This window comes from Schistosoma mansoni, chromosome 4, assembly GCF_000237925.1.
Source record: "Schistosoma mansoni strain Puerto Rico chromosome 4, complete genome".
Lineage (NCBI taxonomy): Eukaryota > Metazoa > Platyhelminthes > Trematoda > Strigeidida > Schistosomatidae > Schistosoma > Schistosoma mansoni.
Genome location: NC_031498.1, coordinates 12,618,967 through 12,637,599, shown reverse-complemented (window position 1 = coordinate 12,637,599; position 18,633 = coordinate 12,618,967). Strand labels below are relative to the sequence as shown.

The 18,633-nt window shown below is 32.5% G+C and overlaps 1 protein-coding gene and 1 non-coding gene across 2 annotated transcripts in view; one reads left to right on the top strand and one right to left on the bottom strand.

Moving 5' to 3' along the window:
* Smp_145420 (putative plexin) overlaps positions 1 to 18,633 on the top strand; it is a gene marked incomplete at its 5' end in the record, with an annotated part of 69,659 nt that overhangs the window by 22,334 nt on the left and 28,692 nt on the right. Inside the window, 5 exons of the mRNA XM_018796859.1 lie at positions 362 to 588; positions 2,182 to 2,481; positions 4,577 to 4,670; positions 6,373 to 6,714; positions 10,317 to 10,727. Coding sequence (XP_018651958.1) covers positions 362 to 588; positions 2,182 to 2,481; positions 4,577 to 4,670; positions 6,373 to 6,714; positions 10,317 to 10,727 — 1,374 coding nt within the window. The remainder of the gene's footprint in view (positions 1 to 361; positions 589 to 2,181; positions 2,482 to 4,576; positions 4,671 to 6,372; positions 6,715 to 10,316; positions 10,728 to 18,633) is intronic.
* Smp_tRNA_02158_Arg_TCG.1.1 lies at positions 7,285 to 7,351 on the bottom strand. Its single transcript has one exon. It is a non-coding gene (tRNA).

The following is an 18,633-nucleotide window of genomic DNA, read 5'->3' as shown; positions in this document are numbered from 1 at the left end:
AAATAAAGTCTTCAGTGTATGGTTTTCATATCTTCCCAAAAGCTTCTGTAATTTGGTAGTTAAATACAATCGGTTGTCCCCACCTGTGTTCTCGTTCACTATATATATATTTATAAAGTTTTTTAAGTTATTTAGATTGTTGCACTAACTAGTTCCTACCTACCCTACATATTAAGTGCAGTCTGTTTCTTCTTAAAAAATAGAATGGATTATCATATATTACTTTGAATATTGGTGGAATAATAGCTCTTAACGAAGTTTACTTAAACGTGTCAATTTCATTCATCAATGTATAGTCTGTTCATGTTCTTTGCTAAAATGTTATACTAAGTAAATAATATTTTCTCACTTTTATCTTTAGGCATTTTCACCTGTTTTCCACTTCGCTGTTCCTCATTTAATACATGCCACACCTCAACGTGGGCCTAAGGCCGGTGGAACTCGATTATATTTATCTGGCACTAATCTAAACATTGGGAGGCAACGCGCTGTTTATTTATATCTCCCAACAATCAGTGGGACAAGTGATGAATCTTATCAAGATAGGTTTTCAGAATCAGATGTTCAAGTGAAATGTGAAATTGAACAGTAAGTTTCACACACAGTTGTTGCTCATAAATGTGTATATTCATGAAATGTTAATATCCAAAATGTCCGCTCATATCAAAGTAGACAATGACTTTTAATGGTTGTATTATAGTATGAATGACAAAAGGAAATAAAAATCTATTACTCTTTTATTCATAGTCCTTTACTCGAAGTATATTCTGAGATTCAAACTATTGAGTACATTGAAATTCCTCTATCAAATTCACTGACAGATTCACAAAATATTTATTGTCTCATCTGTTCTTCTTCTTGGTCATCAGATCATGATTTTATACCATTGTATTGGTGATGTAAAATAACTCTTTACAAAATATACAATAGTCTATAAATGACCAGTGGAATATTATCAAGTTTCCTATTACAAATAAAATGTCAATCCAAGTGTTAGAAAACATTATGAACAGTATTCTTTTATGTATTAGAAACTCTATTGACCTAGATGAATACGAATAATATTAAATTGTTTGAGCTGTATCAGTTCTAAAGTAGATCCAAATGCTAATATCTCGTTCTTGTGATATACTTCAAATCGATTTCAGTAATATTTTTTATTTTTGCGGTCATTCATAAAATGTTCGCATAAATTGTTCATTCCTCTAAATTTTGTCCTTGGAATTTAAATTTGTTTTACCTTTACCCGGATCCAGTTATGTTGGTAATGCTTAATGTTTATATGATTTTCTCTATTATAGTCTCTTTCTTACATTTAATGCAACTGTATCCATCTGAAGATTTTATTGTACATTAGATATCCTGTGGTATGTATTAAATTACAAATACTACCATTTAATGCAGTGAGAAAACAAAGGTTATCAGAATTATGTGATATATTTGCGCAATGCATTTCGAATAACGTTATTCTTTAGTTTTACTAATAATCTTCCGTCTAAATTTTTAGCACCCCATAATCATGTCAGACTTTATTAATTAATTCCTATTCGAGTTACCTAATCGCAATATCTTAATTTCCAGTTCATACCAGTTTAGATGAATAACTATCTGTTAGGTAATTTATAAAATGGACTAAGCTACTCCTCATTCTTAATTGATAAATGTTTATTCATCAAATAATTTTTTTAGAATTAGTGAATGCATGTTTCCTTGCTACATGTGCTTGTTTTCTAATCAGTCACGCGTTAGATGGCGTCAACGTTTCTTGGATATGCATTTCACCGTATTTATTCCCTAATTTTTCTCTCTTTGACTAATCGCAAATAGGCGTAGTCGTATTAAGCAATGAGCACATTTCATGACGAAAATAAGAAAGACTAATTAGTTTGACTTGGTCCACTGGTCAGAAAAAAACACCAAGTCAAACCATTATTCATTTAATTAATAATTTATAAGCTCTATTATCGTCATATACAATATCACCACCATTGTACTGTGTTGATTGTTTTTGTAATTTTTCATTGCATTTTTGAGAATCTTTTGTTAAGTAAAACTACTCAATTTACTGTTGTGTTGTTATAATATCTTAACACAAATATTTCTCGTTTTGTAACTCTCTTCTGGAATACTACTTGAATACTTCATGAATAATTCAATGTTTTAAAATTTTTGTTTTACTAGAGAATCTGAAACATTAATAGTTTGTTTAACCACTCCATTACTTAAAGAAACAATGAATACAATGAAAAACAAAAAACAATTCAAACGCCATTCATTATTTGTAAACTCCTACTATAATGACAATAATAAGACATTAATAACACCAGAAACAACAACGATAGCAGAAGACGAACATCATATACCATTATCATTAGTTATAATGCATGATATGACTTTAACTTATCTATCACATTCATTTTCATTTATCTATACACCGAATCCATCTATACTGGAAGTTCAACGACAAAACGTTTTAGTTGGGTTAGTTAGTTCATTAATCTGCTCTTTTATTGTTATATTGTTATGCTTATTATTATTACTATCATTATTAGCTATATTGTTTTACATATTTCGTTTCAAAAAAATCTGTAGTCATCATTATCATTATTTATATTATCATTGGTTCATAATAAATTATAGAAAGCCTTCAGGTTAACGGTCATGATTAACTTGATACAGAAAGGAGTGTAATGTGTAATGGATAGAGATATCAGAGTAAATTGTTTGAAAAAAAAATTTATCACAGCATTTATAACACTGTGAAACATCAGATGATAATCATGATTTTCTTCTTTAGAGATACTGGGATAGATACTGTATCGATGAGAGAGCGACATTAAATGAATTCATATACCACGTAACATGATTTAAAAAAGAACAGAATGTCTCGAACATCACAAATACAAATAAACAACTTAATTTTGATGGAAATGAATAGTGGAATATACGTAAATGTTGTATAGAAACAACGAAGTTAATTAAGTTGAACTGGAAAATTAAAATGAGCTATTATATATAAGCAATATTATCTGCACTTAATAATTCTGTCCTTTTCAAAATCAGCAATTTTTCCGAATAATAAACTAGAATAGCCATAAAACCAGCCTTTGTATATATATATATGATAAAGAAATATATATTTCTAAATGAAAAACACAGATGCAACAATTACGGCTTGATAATTCCGAATAAACTGAGCATTGGGTAGATTGTCATAAATAAAAAAAATAATATATTTGTAATATCCCAATGAGTAGACAAATTAAATTTTCTGACGTTTCGTGACTCAGTGTAGGCCACCTCTACAGAGAATAAATCTAATTTTTCTACTCATTGGGATATTACAAATATATTAATTTAATTACAACTTGAATTTATGACTATATAATATTTTAATCACTAAATTTATATTAGCTACGTTTGTGTAATTAAAAAATAACACATAATAAAACGATATGATCCTTCACTTAAAATCAATTTGTCACAATGATAACTGTCTTCAAATTGTGATTAATTAGCATTTACCAAATTACATACAATAGTTTATGCTTTAAATGTTAGTATTATTATAGTCGAGTGTCTTACTATTTATGACAATTTGTGCAGTTAACAGTTATTAGGACAAGAGGTAAAATAATTGTTTATTTCAAGTATGATAGGTTTTAAAATACTATGATCAGTATAGAAAATAGTCGTTTTCAAATAAACGCTATTAGATTGCCTTTAGATGTTGAAATTACCGTCTGAAATTACATATATGCTATTGAAGTTATTGTCGAAATATTGATATAAAAACTTTGACATTTTCCTTCAAATTGATAATTCTACATCTAACTGTTAGAGAAGGCAATTATTATTGCTGTTTTAGTTATTATCACTATGAATTGGAACAATAACGCAAATGTTGGAAATTTCATTGCTCTCATCTATCTTCCTAACTATCTCTTCCTTCATACACTTTTGATTATCAAAAAGTAAATTTAACAGTTTATGTATTGTGATGTAGCCAACATTTTCTTCACTCTAGCTACTCGTTTTAATCACTATTAATCACTTGACATTATATCCATACAATTTACTAGATGTGATTTTTATCAACACGAGTCGTTTGAAACATCCTGGCTTCTCGCGTCAGGTTAATTCACAGCTGAATTATGGGATCAAAGATACTTATTCAAATCAACTAAGAATCTTCATACCGTTGCTACTTAATTGATATTTCAATATCGTCGAACAAGAGGTGCGTATTATAAATCTGTGGGCTTTATACACACCGGGGCTAATATTTAGTTAGTTAGGCCACTGAGTAAAATCTACATTAGAATCAAAGTAGATTCGTTCTAGGAATCGCACATAAAGATTCTATTCATTTCCGACATCAAAGTGCATTGCTCCCCATGTCGGTATTTCTTTTAAAGAATATCTCCATGTAGTTGGTAGACCATTGTACTGTTTACTCTTGTATTCTCATTAGTCATTCTTCATAAGTTGAATGATTTCCTGGCTAAGAATTCTACCCCCTCTCCAATTTATCATAATACACCATGATTTCAACCTTATTATATTTTCTTTTCAGAGGTGGAACTACTGTACGAGTTCTTGGATCTTTTTTATTTGTAGTTCAGGACCCTAGATTAGTCTTTTATTTCAGTGGTTCCGAGTACAGCATGGTAGGTTAGTTTTTGACTTTTGTTGTTGCATTTGCGCACTTCACTTTCCTTTAAATAGAATTCTTTTTTGTGTAAACTTTTATGTTAAGTTTTTTCACATCCCTATTTGATGTTTAATACATAGGAGATGTATTTATCGGATTTCCAAAACTAGAGCAATAATTAAGTTTAACTCATTTCTATTTACAATCGATTTTATGGTATTCTTTGTTTCAGTATTTCTCATCAATTAATTGGTATTACTTTAGAATCTTGTTTTCAGCCTTTAAGCTATAGTCCCACCAAAATACCATTTACTATTAATACATTCTTCTTTATGATTGAATCGAACTAGTTTACTCATTCTGAATCAATGAGTTTTTCCACTCTCAAAGTTCCAACACTTTAACTAGCTATTATTTTTATTCAAATGCAACTTAGAACTATGCTATTGAATCAATGATTAAGATTTATCGGCCAATACTACTTATATCATCGTTAAGATATTGAAATATAAACCAATGTCTGTGAATGTTACACTACGGTGCTCTTTCTCCCTTGTACAGTGTCATTTATAGGGAAACTGTCGGTGTTTAATCGTATAGCTCATATACAGAGTGAGTTTTATGAGTTAATATTATTGACGTTATTTTTGGTTAAGGGAACTAGAACGTGTGTTGATCAAGTGTAGTTGCTGTTTACCCTAACATGCAATGTCAGCTGTAAAATAGGTCAAGAAAAAAGTCTAAGGATGATCAAGTTGATTCTTAAGATCAGATTGATCGACTACCGGTTTAAGCTACTTGATACAGTATATACTTCTTTATAGGTTCACGATATCTAAGCTAACAGTGATTGAAATCTTTAAGTGTTAGTTCATGACTGGTTGCATTGGTGTATATACATTAATTCTATTTGTTTACATTTCTTAAACGTCAGTTTATGCCTCATTTTATTTGTTGACTATCTGCTTATATACAGTTTTACTGATTCATTATATCTTATTTCTCTTATTATTTTTCTCGTCGTAATTTTAAAAATACAACAGAAAGTTTATTCTTTTTATTTTAGTTTTCTGTGAAACTTTTTGTAGTGCGTTATGCCCCAGTGGTTTAACTACAGGTTGTTGAAGTGTTCAACTTTTAGTGAAGTTAGAATTCTATTGCATCGTCTTCAGTCTGGATGATTAACTGATGTCACTAGCTTCTTTGCATGTATAGTTCCCAGCAGAACAGATGTTGAATAGGCAGAGTGACTATAATCTATAGACGAACAAATGAAACTAAGGATAGCAGGTCTTGCATTTTTGCGCGAAATTCATACAGCCATATAGTTAGATAGAGTTACAGCATTATAACTTATATTAGTTCATGATGAAAACCCTTACTCTGATTCAAGACTTTAAATTCCAGTCCTAATTCCTCCTATTAATTTGTAACCCTCTTTTGATCCTGGTAAGTAGGTAAGTTGTTTCAAGGTCACTTTAACATCGCTCAAAGATCATCTATAAATTATAGTCCCACCCAATTAGTTGTATCGTCTTTATTTTTATACTTAATGTTTTAATTTTTTTTATCATCTAAGTAATAAAATTTACTTTCGAGACACTGTTTATGATTACTTGAAGTATATTACCGGAGTATATAAAACTTCTAAGTCACTAAATTCAACTTTGTTTTCTATCAACAAAATTGTATAAATTTTTTCTTATGTTCATCATTAGAGTTGCCTTGTTTCTTCAAATGGACAACTAGATTGTTTGAGTCCTTCTCTTGGGATGTTTCAAGATACACCTTTCGTAAAGGACATGAATGATAAACACATATATACGAGTGAAAAACTTGATAATCTCATGCAATCTAGTACTAGTGTTTGGACAAATGGAAAGGAATCTGTTACCTCTTGTTTACCAATTTCTCAACCACTGGTGTTGTCTCAGTTGAAATCAAACCGTGAGTTCTATAGTTCTGCCTTTACATCACATCCACCTGATTGGCCAACTGATGTACCATATGGTTTTATTATGGATGGTGTACATCAACTTCGCATATTTGGTCTCATTAAAGTAAGCTTTTAGTAAGAATTTGCCTAACCCTTATTATTTGTTTTCATAAGCTTAAGAGTAATTAATTTAGATATGTAATTTGTAAGTTATAAATTATATGCTTTAAATCAGTTCTAAGTACTGATATCGTACTTTGCATCTTTTAACCATGTGCTCTCTCTCTAAACAACTTTGAGTAAATCCATGCATAAAAGCCTAGTCAGCTGTTATATAGAATCGAATAGGTAAATTTTTAAAAACTGTCTAAAATATCCAAAAAATCGTTGACTATTACAATAATCACGATATCTAAATTCTATCTTTAATGTAACAAGACACAAACGGTAAACATATGTAGTAATAAATTCATTTAGTATTGCTTGTTTGAATCTACCCATCGATGTGTTAGGACTGCAACTGGTCAGTCTCTAATTAGCATATGTGCATACTGTGCGTATTGCCTCGATATAGCCTTATTTCACAAACATGGTAAGCAAAGATGGATAGTGGCTAGTAGTGGAATCCAGGACGTGCGTTTCGTCCTATTTGGGACTCGTCAGCTGGATGTACCTGCGCATCTCAGAGTTGGCGTTCACTCTGGGACTCGAACCCAGTACCTCTCGCTTCGAATGCCATTGCGTTATCCACTCAGCCACTGAGTCCTGATAGCCACTTGCTTGTGCGATGGGGTGAAGTTTAAATTCATTTAGTATTGTTTGTTTGAATCTTCCCGTCGATGTGTTAGGACTGCAATTGGTCAGTCTTTAATATCTAGTATATTACTTTGAAACTTTCAGAAATCTATCATTTTCTTAAATAGAAAAACAAATGACACATTGAACCCGCTCATGTATCTATAATTTGTAGGGTTTTTTTAATTGACTTCTTAGGCATCGAACATTTTAGAGTGTAAGTGCATACACAATGTATTTCTTGTCTTAACTTGCAATAATTAATTATGTATTTATATATTTACATTGAGGTAACTTTTGTATTGATTTTTTCATATCTGTTAGACTGTTTTATTCATGACTAAATCATGTGATACATTAGATTAAAATACAATTGGTCTGTATTTGCTTTTGTTTTCTTATTTACTCCTAATTAATATATAAGCACTACTCTCTTTTTAAATATACTACAAAAAAGTATTATATTAGTGTGTTGTGAATTAGTTTCAATGATTTGTCGAATTAAGTATGACTCACATTATGACTGTTACATAGGGAAACAGTTGAAAGGTTAGTCATTGGACTGTTTTTTATTTCAACCTTGACTAACAAATTTAAGTTTTGGATATCTCATTTTATCATTTCTGAATATTTTAGTTCGTAATCTATACGATTTAATTTCAAAGCTAATTTCTTCTATGATATCTCTGGTCCACCCAGGTGACTTTTACATAAAGTTGTAATCTATCTGAACTACAAAATTTGAATTCTTCAGAATGATAAAATTTGGGTTTTTGGCCATGGTTCTTAAGTGTTCCCGAATTTCCTTTAAATACACACATAATTGGTGTGGCGCATATATATCTGGTTCCCCCTTGTACCAATATTTATGTGTTTAAATAAATAAAAAAAATAAATAAATCAAACACATAGTTGATAGATGATCTATTTATAATTTTGTTAATAGACCATCGAGATAACTAACATTCTGGAAATACTCTTATGAAGTATTTAGTCAGTTGGAAAGTATTGGTTAGGTTTCGGGGGATGGGCAAAAGTTCGGTTCGAATATGGGCAATTGAGTCTGTGCATAAATTAGCATTCAGTTTACTGATCTCATCCATTTAAGTAATTTGTTTTGCATCAATCGTTTTGTTAATCAAATGATAACAAGCATTAGTTTCAGTACTGAACTCAAACAAATGATTTATACGTGCTTTCGTTGACTCAATAAAACCCTTGTCGTTCTTTCCACTTGTTTTCTTCTTAACTGTAACATACTGCTTTCTCATGATTACAAAACACTATAAACTGACAAGAAGGGTGTTTTTCTTTTGAAGTTGACGATGCTTGTATTGGTGCCTACTACTGTTTTGTTCTTGATTAATTATATTTTGAATTATGGTTAGACTTAAAATGCTAGTCAGAGTACGAGAATCATTGGTATCGTCAGTGCATAAAAATTTTTTTTCACTTAAGCAGTATAAGAAACAGTATGATTAATTGTGGTCTATAAAATTGTGGAGTTAACAGTAATTTCCTGTTTAAATGGTGTTTGGAAACAGAATACCTGCAAAAGTTATGCATATTTTAAGGTTGGATTGGTGTCGTTTGATCCTATTATACAGATATTCAGAAGCTGTATGTTGTTTATTCCGATAAACTGAATGACTTATTTAATTTTGTTATTAGAACTCTGAAGAGTGTTAATTGAATATAAAAATTTACTAATAATTATTTCCTCGAACTCACAGATCCAAGTTAGGGTTTATAGAATTGAACAAGTGGCATTCATGAAAATTGCAATAATTCAGTAGGTTAACTTTCTTATATCTAAACCGATAAAAGCAAATATTTAACTATAATTTTCCTGAGATTTAGGCTGTCTAGAGATCTTGTGACCAAATCACAGCACATAAATTATATGACTCTCTGGCAAAGCCGTTAATAAGATATAATGTCTCCTGAAAACTGAGTAAAAATGGGTGAATTTCTGGCACAATTTTGTAGATTAGGATTAGAAATTTTCTGACACATATACTCGGTTTAAGAATGAAGCGTCAAGTAATTTGACGTATAAAATAGTTTTCATATCTACTGACAAAACTTTAGCAAGTCGGTCTCGTCTACTAACCTACGTTAAATAAGTCACTGTTTTTGGCCACCTCTAAGCCTATACTCAGTCACTGAATTAAATGTTATAATACTTACTTTCGCAACACTACTAACGCATCGTAGAACTAACATTAACCAAAATTCTTCAATAAGAAGATCACGAGATTATACGAATTGAGATAGAGGGGGGTTGTAATGTTTCATGTCTAGTAAATCACCATCGGTCCTAAATTACTGTGTTTGCTGACATAAAATTTGGCTTATAAAACTAGTCGTTGTGAAATCAAGATATACCATCATTTCATGAACTAAGTAACCGTTTATTTAAGTCGTGTGATAAGGTTTAGATTTCTTGAATAAAGTTTCCAGGATAATATAAATCAATGATTATAGACCGTAGATGAAGAGACTCTAAACGTTATTCAGTCTATACGTTAAACCATAATAAAATAATTTAATTATCGTTTATTTCCTCTTCCTTATCTATATCTCCTTTTGCTTACGTTAAAATTTCACTATTTTTGAATCTATGGTAATGTTTGAGTTCTATGTTGATACGTCTGTATATTCTTGATTTCAGGTGAAGTAATCTTTCATTTTCAATTACCATTCTATCTATACAGAATTTTTCTATGGATAAAAATTTTAAATAGTTGACTTTATGTGTTTGTATTAATGAATTATTTCAAGTTTTCAATTAGTGTAGGGTGTTTTATGATCGATACAATTCTACTACATTTTACTACTAGATCATACTACCTTTATATTACGAACAGCAAGTCTCATGAAACATGTTCACTTTTTGTCGTAGTATACTGGAGTTTCTGTTTATTTTAGGTATATCAAGATCCTATTGTGATTCCATTTCCTGATGGTATTCGTGTGGAAAATCTTGATGACGATTACCTAACAGATGATTTAATGAACGATCAACATGTCGAACTTAATACTTATCAACGTCAAATATCTAACCAATCATTGGAACCTTCATCTCAATCAGTTTCATCGACGAATTCCCATACATTATCCAATCACATAGATTATTCTAATGTTAGACAATTAATTCGAATTCATGGTCATTTTGATGCGCTTATCAATGCTCCAGAACTGGCTAAATCTGATGAATTAATTGTAAGAATAGGCGATTCGTTAATTTGTGAAGTTAATTCCATTATATTGACAGAAATACGTTGTGATTTAGATAGAAAAATGATTCTTAAACATCAAGACTATCCTGTAGAAGTTCAAGTAAGCAGCTTACATTCAATTTTTCTATTGGTTTTTAACATGATCGAATGTACATTTCTCTTATTAATATAATCCATATTTCATCAATTCATTAGAAACTAGCTTGAAAATCATTCTAAACACATTTACTTAAAATATTGATTATGAGGGTGGAACCATAGAGACTTCGGAGTTTGGAGTCAGAAAAGGTACTTTGCGAGTACAAAAATATACACATTTTTCACGTTGGCTCTGTGGTTAAAAGATTTAGCTTACCGAAAGCCAGTTGGAGATTTAAATTTCACCCTACTTTCTTCTGTCTGTTAAATCAAGTGGTATCACTAGTCGTAATATCGTCAACATAGTACTTAAAGCTCGAGTACGTAGATTTGTATTTAATAAATCAGTTACATTAACATTGATACCACTTTTCTTTGGAAAAGTTATTTACTAATAGTTTTAGTAAAGATAAGCAAACATTTACTTAGATTAAATTTACGAGTGCTTAATAAATCATGTATAATCAAAATAATGTTTTTAACTACTTGAATTACAATGAAATGAGTTTTTTGAGGTTCCTGTTTTTTTAAATGATAGTATTTTTCACATATTTGAGTAAGCAGTTGTCATTGAAGAAGGCATACCACCAGTATTCGACTACTTACTTGCGTACACCTATTACTCCTCGTGGAGGAGCATAGGCCTCCCACCAGCATTCTCCATTCAACCCTGGCCTGGGAAGTTCTTTCCAGTTGTGACTATCTTTCCTTCTTTGTCCTTGACCGGTCTCTCTGGTTTACTGTATCTCCCTTCTAGTTTCTTCGTTGTATCATATAGTTGTCTGATATTCCCTTTTGTTGCAGCTTTTTCCACTGTCGTTGTTAGATCTTCCACATGTTTCCGCTTGTCAGCTTTAATGCTCTTCTTCACTTGTTTGTTTGCTTCTGCGTAGTCAGCTTGTGCTTTGACTTTCTTTGCTCGTGTTCTACTGTTGTTAATTGCTGTCTTCTTGTTCTTCCTTTCTTCAATCTTATCTAGGGTTTCCATAGAGATATATTCCTTATGATGATGCTTCTTGCGACCCAGAACCTCCTGACACGTTGACGTTAGTGCTTCTTTGATACCTTTCCAGTTGGCCACCATCGTAGTTTCTTCCTTCAGTAGACCCTGTAGAGCTTGGAACCTGTTGTTAAGAGTTATCTTGAATTCGTTGAGTTTGTAATTATCTCGAAGGAAGGCTGTATTGAACCTTTGTAATGCTGTTTCCCCAGTTGTCCAGTGTTTCTTTAGCTTCAGTTTCATCTTGACCACAAAATCCGGGTGTGATGATGATGTTGTTCAGAAGGTCGATGAAAGCCCCACGACCAAACCTTCCAGCTTAAAGAACAAAATTCCATTAAAACGTTTTGTGTATGAGTTTGTGTATGGATACTGTGCCGTCAATTCGTTGAATGCACATAAACTTGCAAATCTCTCACCATTCTCGTTCCCTTCTCTCAGCCAGTCCATGTCGTCTCATGATATTTTCATAACCGTTGTTGTCCATTCTAACTTTAGCGTTAAGATCTCCCATCAGGATGGTGAGGTCTTTTCCTGGGCACTTCTCTGTGATTGATTGCAGCCTCTCATGGAACTGATCCTTATCATCATCGTTGCTATCATCGTTGGGTGCATAACACTGGATAACATTCATTGTGATCCCCTCCCTCCTTGTTTTGAATGATGCTTTGGTAATCCTGGATCCGTGAGATTCCCATCCTACAAGTGCATTTCGCTCTTCTCTGGATAGCATTAGAGCAACTCCCTGAGTGTGTGGAGCATTTTCCTCTTCGTGACCAGAATACAGTAGCATAACTCCCGTATCTAGCCTTTGATGTCCAGCTTGTGTCCAATGGGTTTCGCTGATCCCGAGTACTAACAATTTGTATCTCCTCATTTTCACTGCTATTTGACTGGTCTTCCCGGTCTCCCACATTGTCCGAACGTTCCATTTATCTATAAAAATTTATGCTGTGGTTGTTAGAAGGGGCATCGGCCTCGTGACTTCAGAAGAATATCAGCTTTCATCGTGAGGTGTCATAATTCTCCCCTCAACTGGGAGGGCATAGTTTGAATACTTTATTTTGTTTGATCTGATTAACTTTTTTCAGCAAGATTTTTTTCTACGGGATGGGGTTGGCGACCACATGCCCAACCCTTCTCTTTTACCTGGGTTTGGGACCGTCAGTAACTCTAGAAGAGCTACAGGCGGAGTTCAGTAGTCGATTGTTTGAATGAATTTTTTGTGGAACTCCAACTTTGAGCTTCAGTCATAGGAATGATTATTCAATTCTAGTCAGTAAGTCATCATGAACTGCACTTAGCATAATGTTTGAAGACGTTACGTGACATCCGCTAAAAGGGAAAACTGTTGCATTCATTCTCTATCTTGTAAATCTAAAGTATAGTATCACAATGTACTTCTCTCTCGATCTCACTTATTCCTCCTTGCCAATATTTCTCAACCGTAGCTTTCCACTGCATAACGTATTTAATCCTTTCTTACGTTTTGCATCTAGTCATTTTCATTCTCTTCTGTACTAATATGGATGGCAGAAACTTAAACAGAAGCGAGTTATTGCACTTTTCATAATGAGTATGACTGACTGAGATTAAACATCAAAGGGATGTTTTCTAGTGTGTTGCTATTTTGCAACATCATCTTATCCCTTATCCCTGAAAATAAAGTACATTTGTTATTGTTTTCGGACAAGTATTAAAAATTTTAAAAAACACTGCGATCTGAAAGAGAACACGTTACTTTTAGCACAATAACTAATGACTAATAGTTGCCATAATTTCATAATATTCTTTAAAGGACACCATATGAAAACTGTTCATACAGTAATCATTTTTGTCAAGCAAACATAAATACTTCATGCAATCAAAAAACTGTTTGGACATCGCCTAACTTCATTACGGTTTATTATTATGTCTAAAGCACTAAAAATTTACCCTTCCTTTACATGAAATTCGCTAATTTCCTGCTCAGTCACTATGTAGAAATGTGCATGCGTTTCTGAATTAATGATAAGTTTTCTGAATTTAACTATAAAATGTTTAAAAATGGAATGTTAATACACAAAATATTCTACCCAAATAATACTAAGTAACCGATCTATGGTACTAAACGTTCTCAACATTTAAATATTTCAATTTTTCTTGAGAGATGATATAAATTTCACTCTTCCACATGATAAAAATTTATGCAAATTAACAATCAGACTCAAATTTATCCACAGGCTTTAGTAGAGCTACACATATTGTGTCGAAGCTAATCATATGTAGTTAACCTTCACTTAACTTTTCTGAGTGATTTTATTGAGTTTTTGTTTTATTTTAACCAGCTATATGAAACTTGATTCTAATTATTTGAAAACCTGTGAATATATTCTGTGAATATATTCTGATTCTGTACTTACATACTTACCATCTAACATCATCGTTTTCATTCCAATTGGTTTTTTTTCTGTGGCATATAAAACTTTCAATAAATCTATGTATAATATACCACCTTTTTCGAATTTCACGATCCTCATTTTTAAAGTTGGTGATTAAAATTGAAATAAAACCTGAGTAGCGACGGAAGTCGAATTAGCAAACTCCCAATTACTGATATGACGCTCTACTGGTTCTTTGTGGTGACTAGGACTCAGGCTGTATTTAGACTATCCAGAAAAAGCATTCTTTTAACACATTCTTTACCTATGACTCAATTGTTCAATCTTTTTTCGTAAAATTTGTTAGTTTATATAACAATACAAAGACTTTTTCTTCAGACAACAAGGTACAACAATTTCATCAAATTTTATTGAGCTTTATAAACATCATCAATTAATATGCATGAAAATTGAGAAAGCTGTACTTTTAATCATTGGCTAAAGTTAAAAACAACGATAATAGTTTGTATGAGGCGAAAATATTAGACCGATAAAATTAGCATATTTATATGTATACACCAGGAAATGTGTCATTTCTTTGTGTGAAATATGATAACGAGTACTAGAGTGTTCGACTATGTGAGATAAATCATAGCTGTAATACAATAAAACTATGATATCGGTCTTTCTATTTTCATTCCTTCCAATGTTATGTAAAAAAGAAATTATCTTAAATTAATTTACTCAAACTGGAATTTCTAGTAAGTAAATAACTCACAATCTTCAACTAATCATCTCTTTTAAAGTATTTGTGAAGGTTGTTGAAAATCGTTGTTCTCAACTCACTTATTAGTAAAACAAATATTGAACCAAAAGGTTTAAATAGAAAATCTCAAAGTGTAGTATTAAAACTTACATCTTTCTTCTTTAGAAAATATTAATAGTTAATAGCACCAGTTTTGTGTACATCTGATTTATATTACTTGTTTCTAATGATTAAATCACCCATCGTCTTTCTATGTCGGATAATTTTGTGGAGGGGAACCTGAAATTTCGAAGTGATGTCAGCTGAAGTACCATTAAAAACTAGGTTACATTGGAAGGTTGTTTCCATTCTTGCTCGGAACACCTTATCAACATACATTGGTAAAAGCTCAGGACTTTCAGGCCTCTTAGTGTTCATGTTAACACTAAACATTTGAATTGAAATCCGATGTTTGACATTTTCAATTTATGATTTAGTGTTATCTTCATCCATTATCATCAAGAAGTTGCATTCTCACTTTAAACTGATCTCAATATTTCATGAAAACTCCGTGAAACTCATCTCGTAATCATTAGTGAGCACACAATTATCATTATGTGGTATTACGAAGTTTTCGTTTATACCTCAAGATAAGTTTTTTTGCATTTCGTATACTCATCTTTAGTCACGATTTTGCAACAAACTACATATTTACATATATAGTGTGGTTCATTGTTACGTCATTTCTATCTTAATGTTTATTTTACTGTCTGACCTACTTTTTTTATCGTCATCACTACATATCTTACACACAAAATTCAGATTCGAAGGATAATCAATAATTTTGCTCAGGTTACGGATCTAAAACCAAGTAGCTATCCTCTGTCACCATATCATTCGTTTAGTTTTTGTTTTGAACTTTACTCACGTACCTACACAGACGTTTTTTTTACGTATCTGTACTAATTCATGTTAAATGTTATATAGATATTTGGACTAGTGTTCTTGTTTTGTCTGTGTTTCGACAACATAGTTCAAATTTCAGCATAGACAAAATACTTAATTTTTGGTGTCATTTATTTTCAACTGGATTGCGTTTCATTTTAGTGAACTAACTAATAGAATATTTTCGAAGCTAGATTCAAACGACAGTCAATATTAAAGTACAAATATTTCTCATTCTATGCCATCTGAATGAGAAAATATTCAGCAATGTCATGGCCAGAATTCGAAAAATAGTGTAACATTAATATCTTTGTCTCAGTGGAACTGATTTTGTGATATGTTACCTACACTCCTTGGTTACATTTTATGATTATTTTAGGAATATCAATCAGGATACGTGTACATCATAACATGGCTCAGACCAATAATCATAGACTTGATCGACTGCTACCATGTCTTAAGCTTTTTCTTACTCATGCGCTATCCAGCGCAGTAAATCAAGGTTCGTGGTTGTAGAGATAGGATCCACCTACTTTCCAATATCTGTTTATACTCATCAACACTTACTGTGTGGTCCCATCACCCTCGAGCAGTGTTTCGAAAGCATCTATCATTAAATACTAGCAACTTATGCGTATGCTCTTTCAATGGATGTTTCAGTTATTAAGCAATACATAGTGAACTTCTGTATCGTACCATTACCCCAACGATAGACTAATAAACATCTTGCCTTCGCTGTAGGTACTATTAGTTAGTTAAGGCCATGTAAGATGAGGTTTTGTTTATTATCAATCCACTAGAGATGACAGCACTCGACATTCTCAAACACTTTACTTTAGATGAAGATTCTTTGCTATATGTGGAGAAATGAGAAAATCAACGATATTAGACCGCTGGTGCATTTGAAGTGAGTAATACTGAAGTTTTTTCCACAACTATATATAAAGTAGTTGACTGAGTCTGTAAGATTCGAAACTTTTACTAAAGCGACTGAGTCGTGCATCATTTATGAGATTAGTATCACTTTGTCCGTCCTTTTCTCTAATTTTAATTAAAAGATATTGAGAATCACTTACTGCGTCTATAATACACTTTAGTTTGTCCCCAAGTGCTCTGGTACGGCCGAGAGTGGGGAGAGTCTGCTCTCCCTCTCGAAATGCTCTCACATGGACACGCGTATATAGCTTCTGCCAGCGAAGTCCTGCTCACTGCCTTCTCGTGGCGGGGGTGTTGTTTACGAAATTAAGAAAACGGAAGGCGAATATCCGGGTCGATGGACACGGAAAGTTCACCTAGGGGAGTTGGAAAACCCTGATTTCAAACCAATGGTGCACATAGGCTTCAGTATCCTGAAGGAACGAGTGGCGTATGAATCAATCGTTGGTCACCGGCTACCACGAGCCTGCATCTCCTCACGATGCTCCACTGCCTTGTGGATCAGACCTTTAGATCAAAGGCTCCAGGTGTGAACCCCTAAGAAAACCACCTGCTTTGGTTTCGGCACCTGGGCAGTATCACAGCCCTCACATAAATGAAATGAGATTTGTGCGGCGCATATATATGTGGTGCCCCTTTGTAACAATATTTATGTTTAAATAAATAAATAAAATAAGTCACTTTAGTTTCTCTTATGTACAGAGAAAGTTCATGAATAACTGATTGACATTATTTACTACCTTAACGTCTAATTAAAGTTAGTTTAAGAGACCGATTTATATTTTCACAGTAGGCAATCAGATTCAGGTTACATTTAATTTATCAAAATGAAGTTTTTTAAGACGAGTAATGATTTATGCTTTATCAGACATGTATGCAACAAAATCAATCCTGGAAATTTATATACGTGATTACAAAGAAACATAATTCATAAGCATTACTTCCTTTTTGTTAACTCATGCTTCTATTTTCATATGATTTAAACGTAGTTGGATATTCCTTTTGAGTTGGCAGTTTTCCCCTAGCCCCTAAATGCTCGGTACGGTTGAGGGTGGGGAGAGTCCGCCCCACCTCTCGAAATGTTTTCATTGCCACGCGTATACAGCCACTGCCTGGGAAGTCCTATTCACTGCCTTCTTGTGGCATTACTGTCGTTTACGAAATTGACAGGACAAAAAACGAATGTTCGGCGCTTTAAGCAGGTTGGTGAACACGGAGAGTCCATCTAGAAGAGTTGGAAGACCCTTATTCCAAACCAGTGGTGAATATGGGCTCCAGTATCCTGAAGGAACAAATGGTGCAATAGCCAGTTGTTGGTCACCGACTACCATGTGACTACATCTCCTTTCGTTTCTCTACTGACTTGTGGATTAAACTTTTATGTCAAAGGCTCCGAGTGCGGTCCTCTGAGAAAATCATTTGCTTCGGTCTGGGCACCCGGCAGTATCACAGCCCACATAGAAATCAAGTGACTTTTGTGGCTCATATGTATTCAGTGCCCTTTGTATCAATATTTATGCGTTCAAATAAATAAATAAACTCTATTCCTTAACGTTAATTTATAGACAATCTGACATAAAACTGTATATTTCTACATTTTATCGAATAAAACCGTATTTGGTCAACGATAAAGATATTTTGGTAATTATATTGTCAAAATGGTATGATTAAATTTTTTCTAACACTGAGTAACAAGTTTTTGTTTTTCAAAACCTCAATTTGAATAGTTCAAAGTTTGCTAAAATAAAACGGTGCTTTTTTACTGAGTTATTAAACAAAATGAACAATATAATAATAAATTTTACTAGTTATCGATAATATTTTCGTTAAAAAAAACATTCAACATATAAGTATCGTAGTGTAAAACAGTATGATATATACA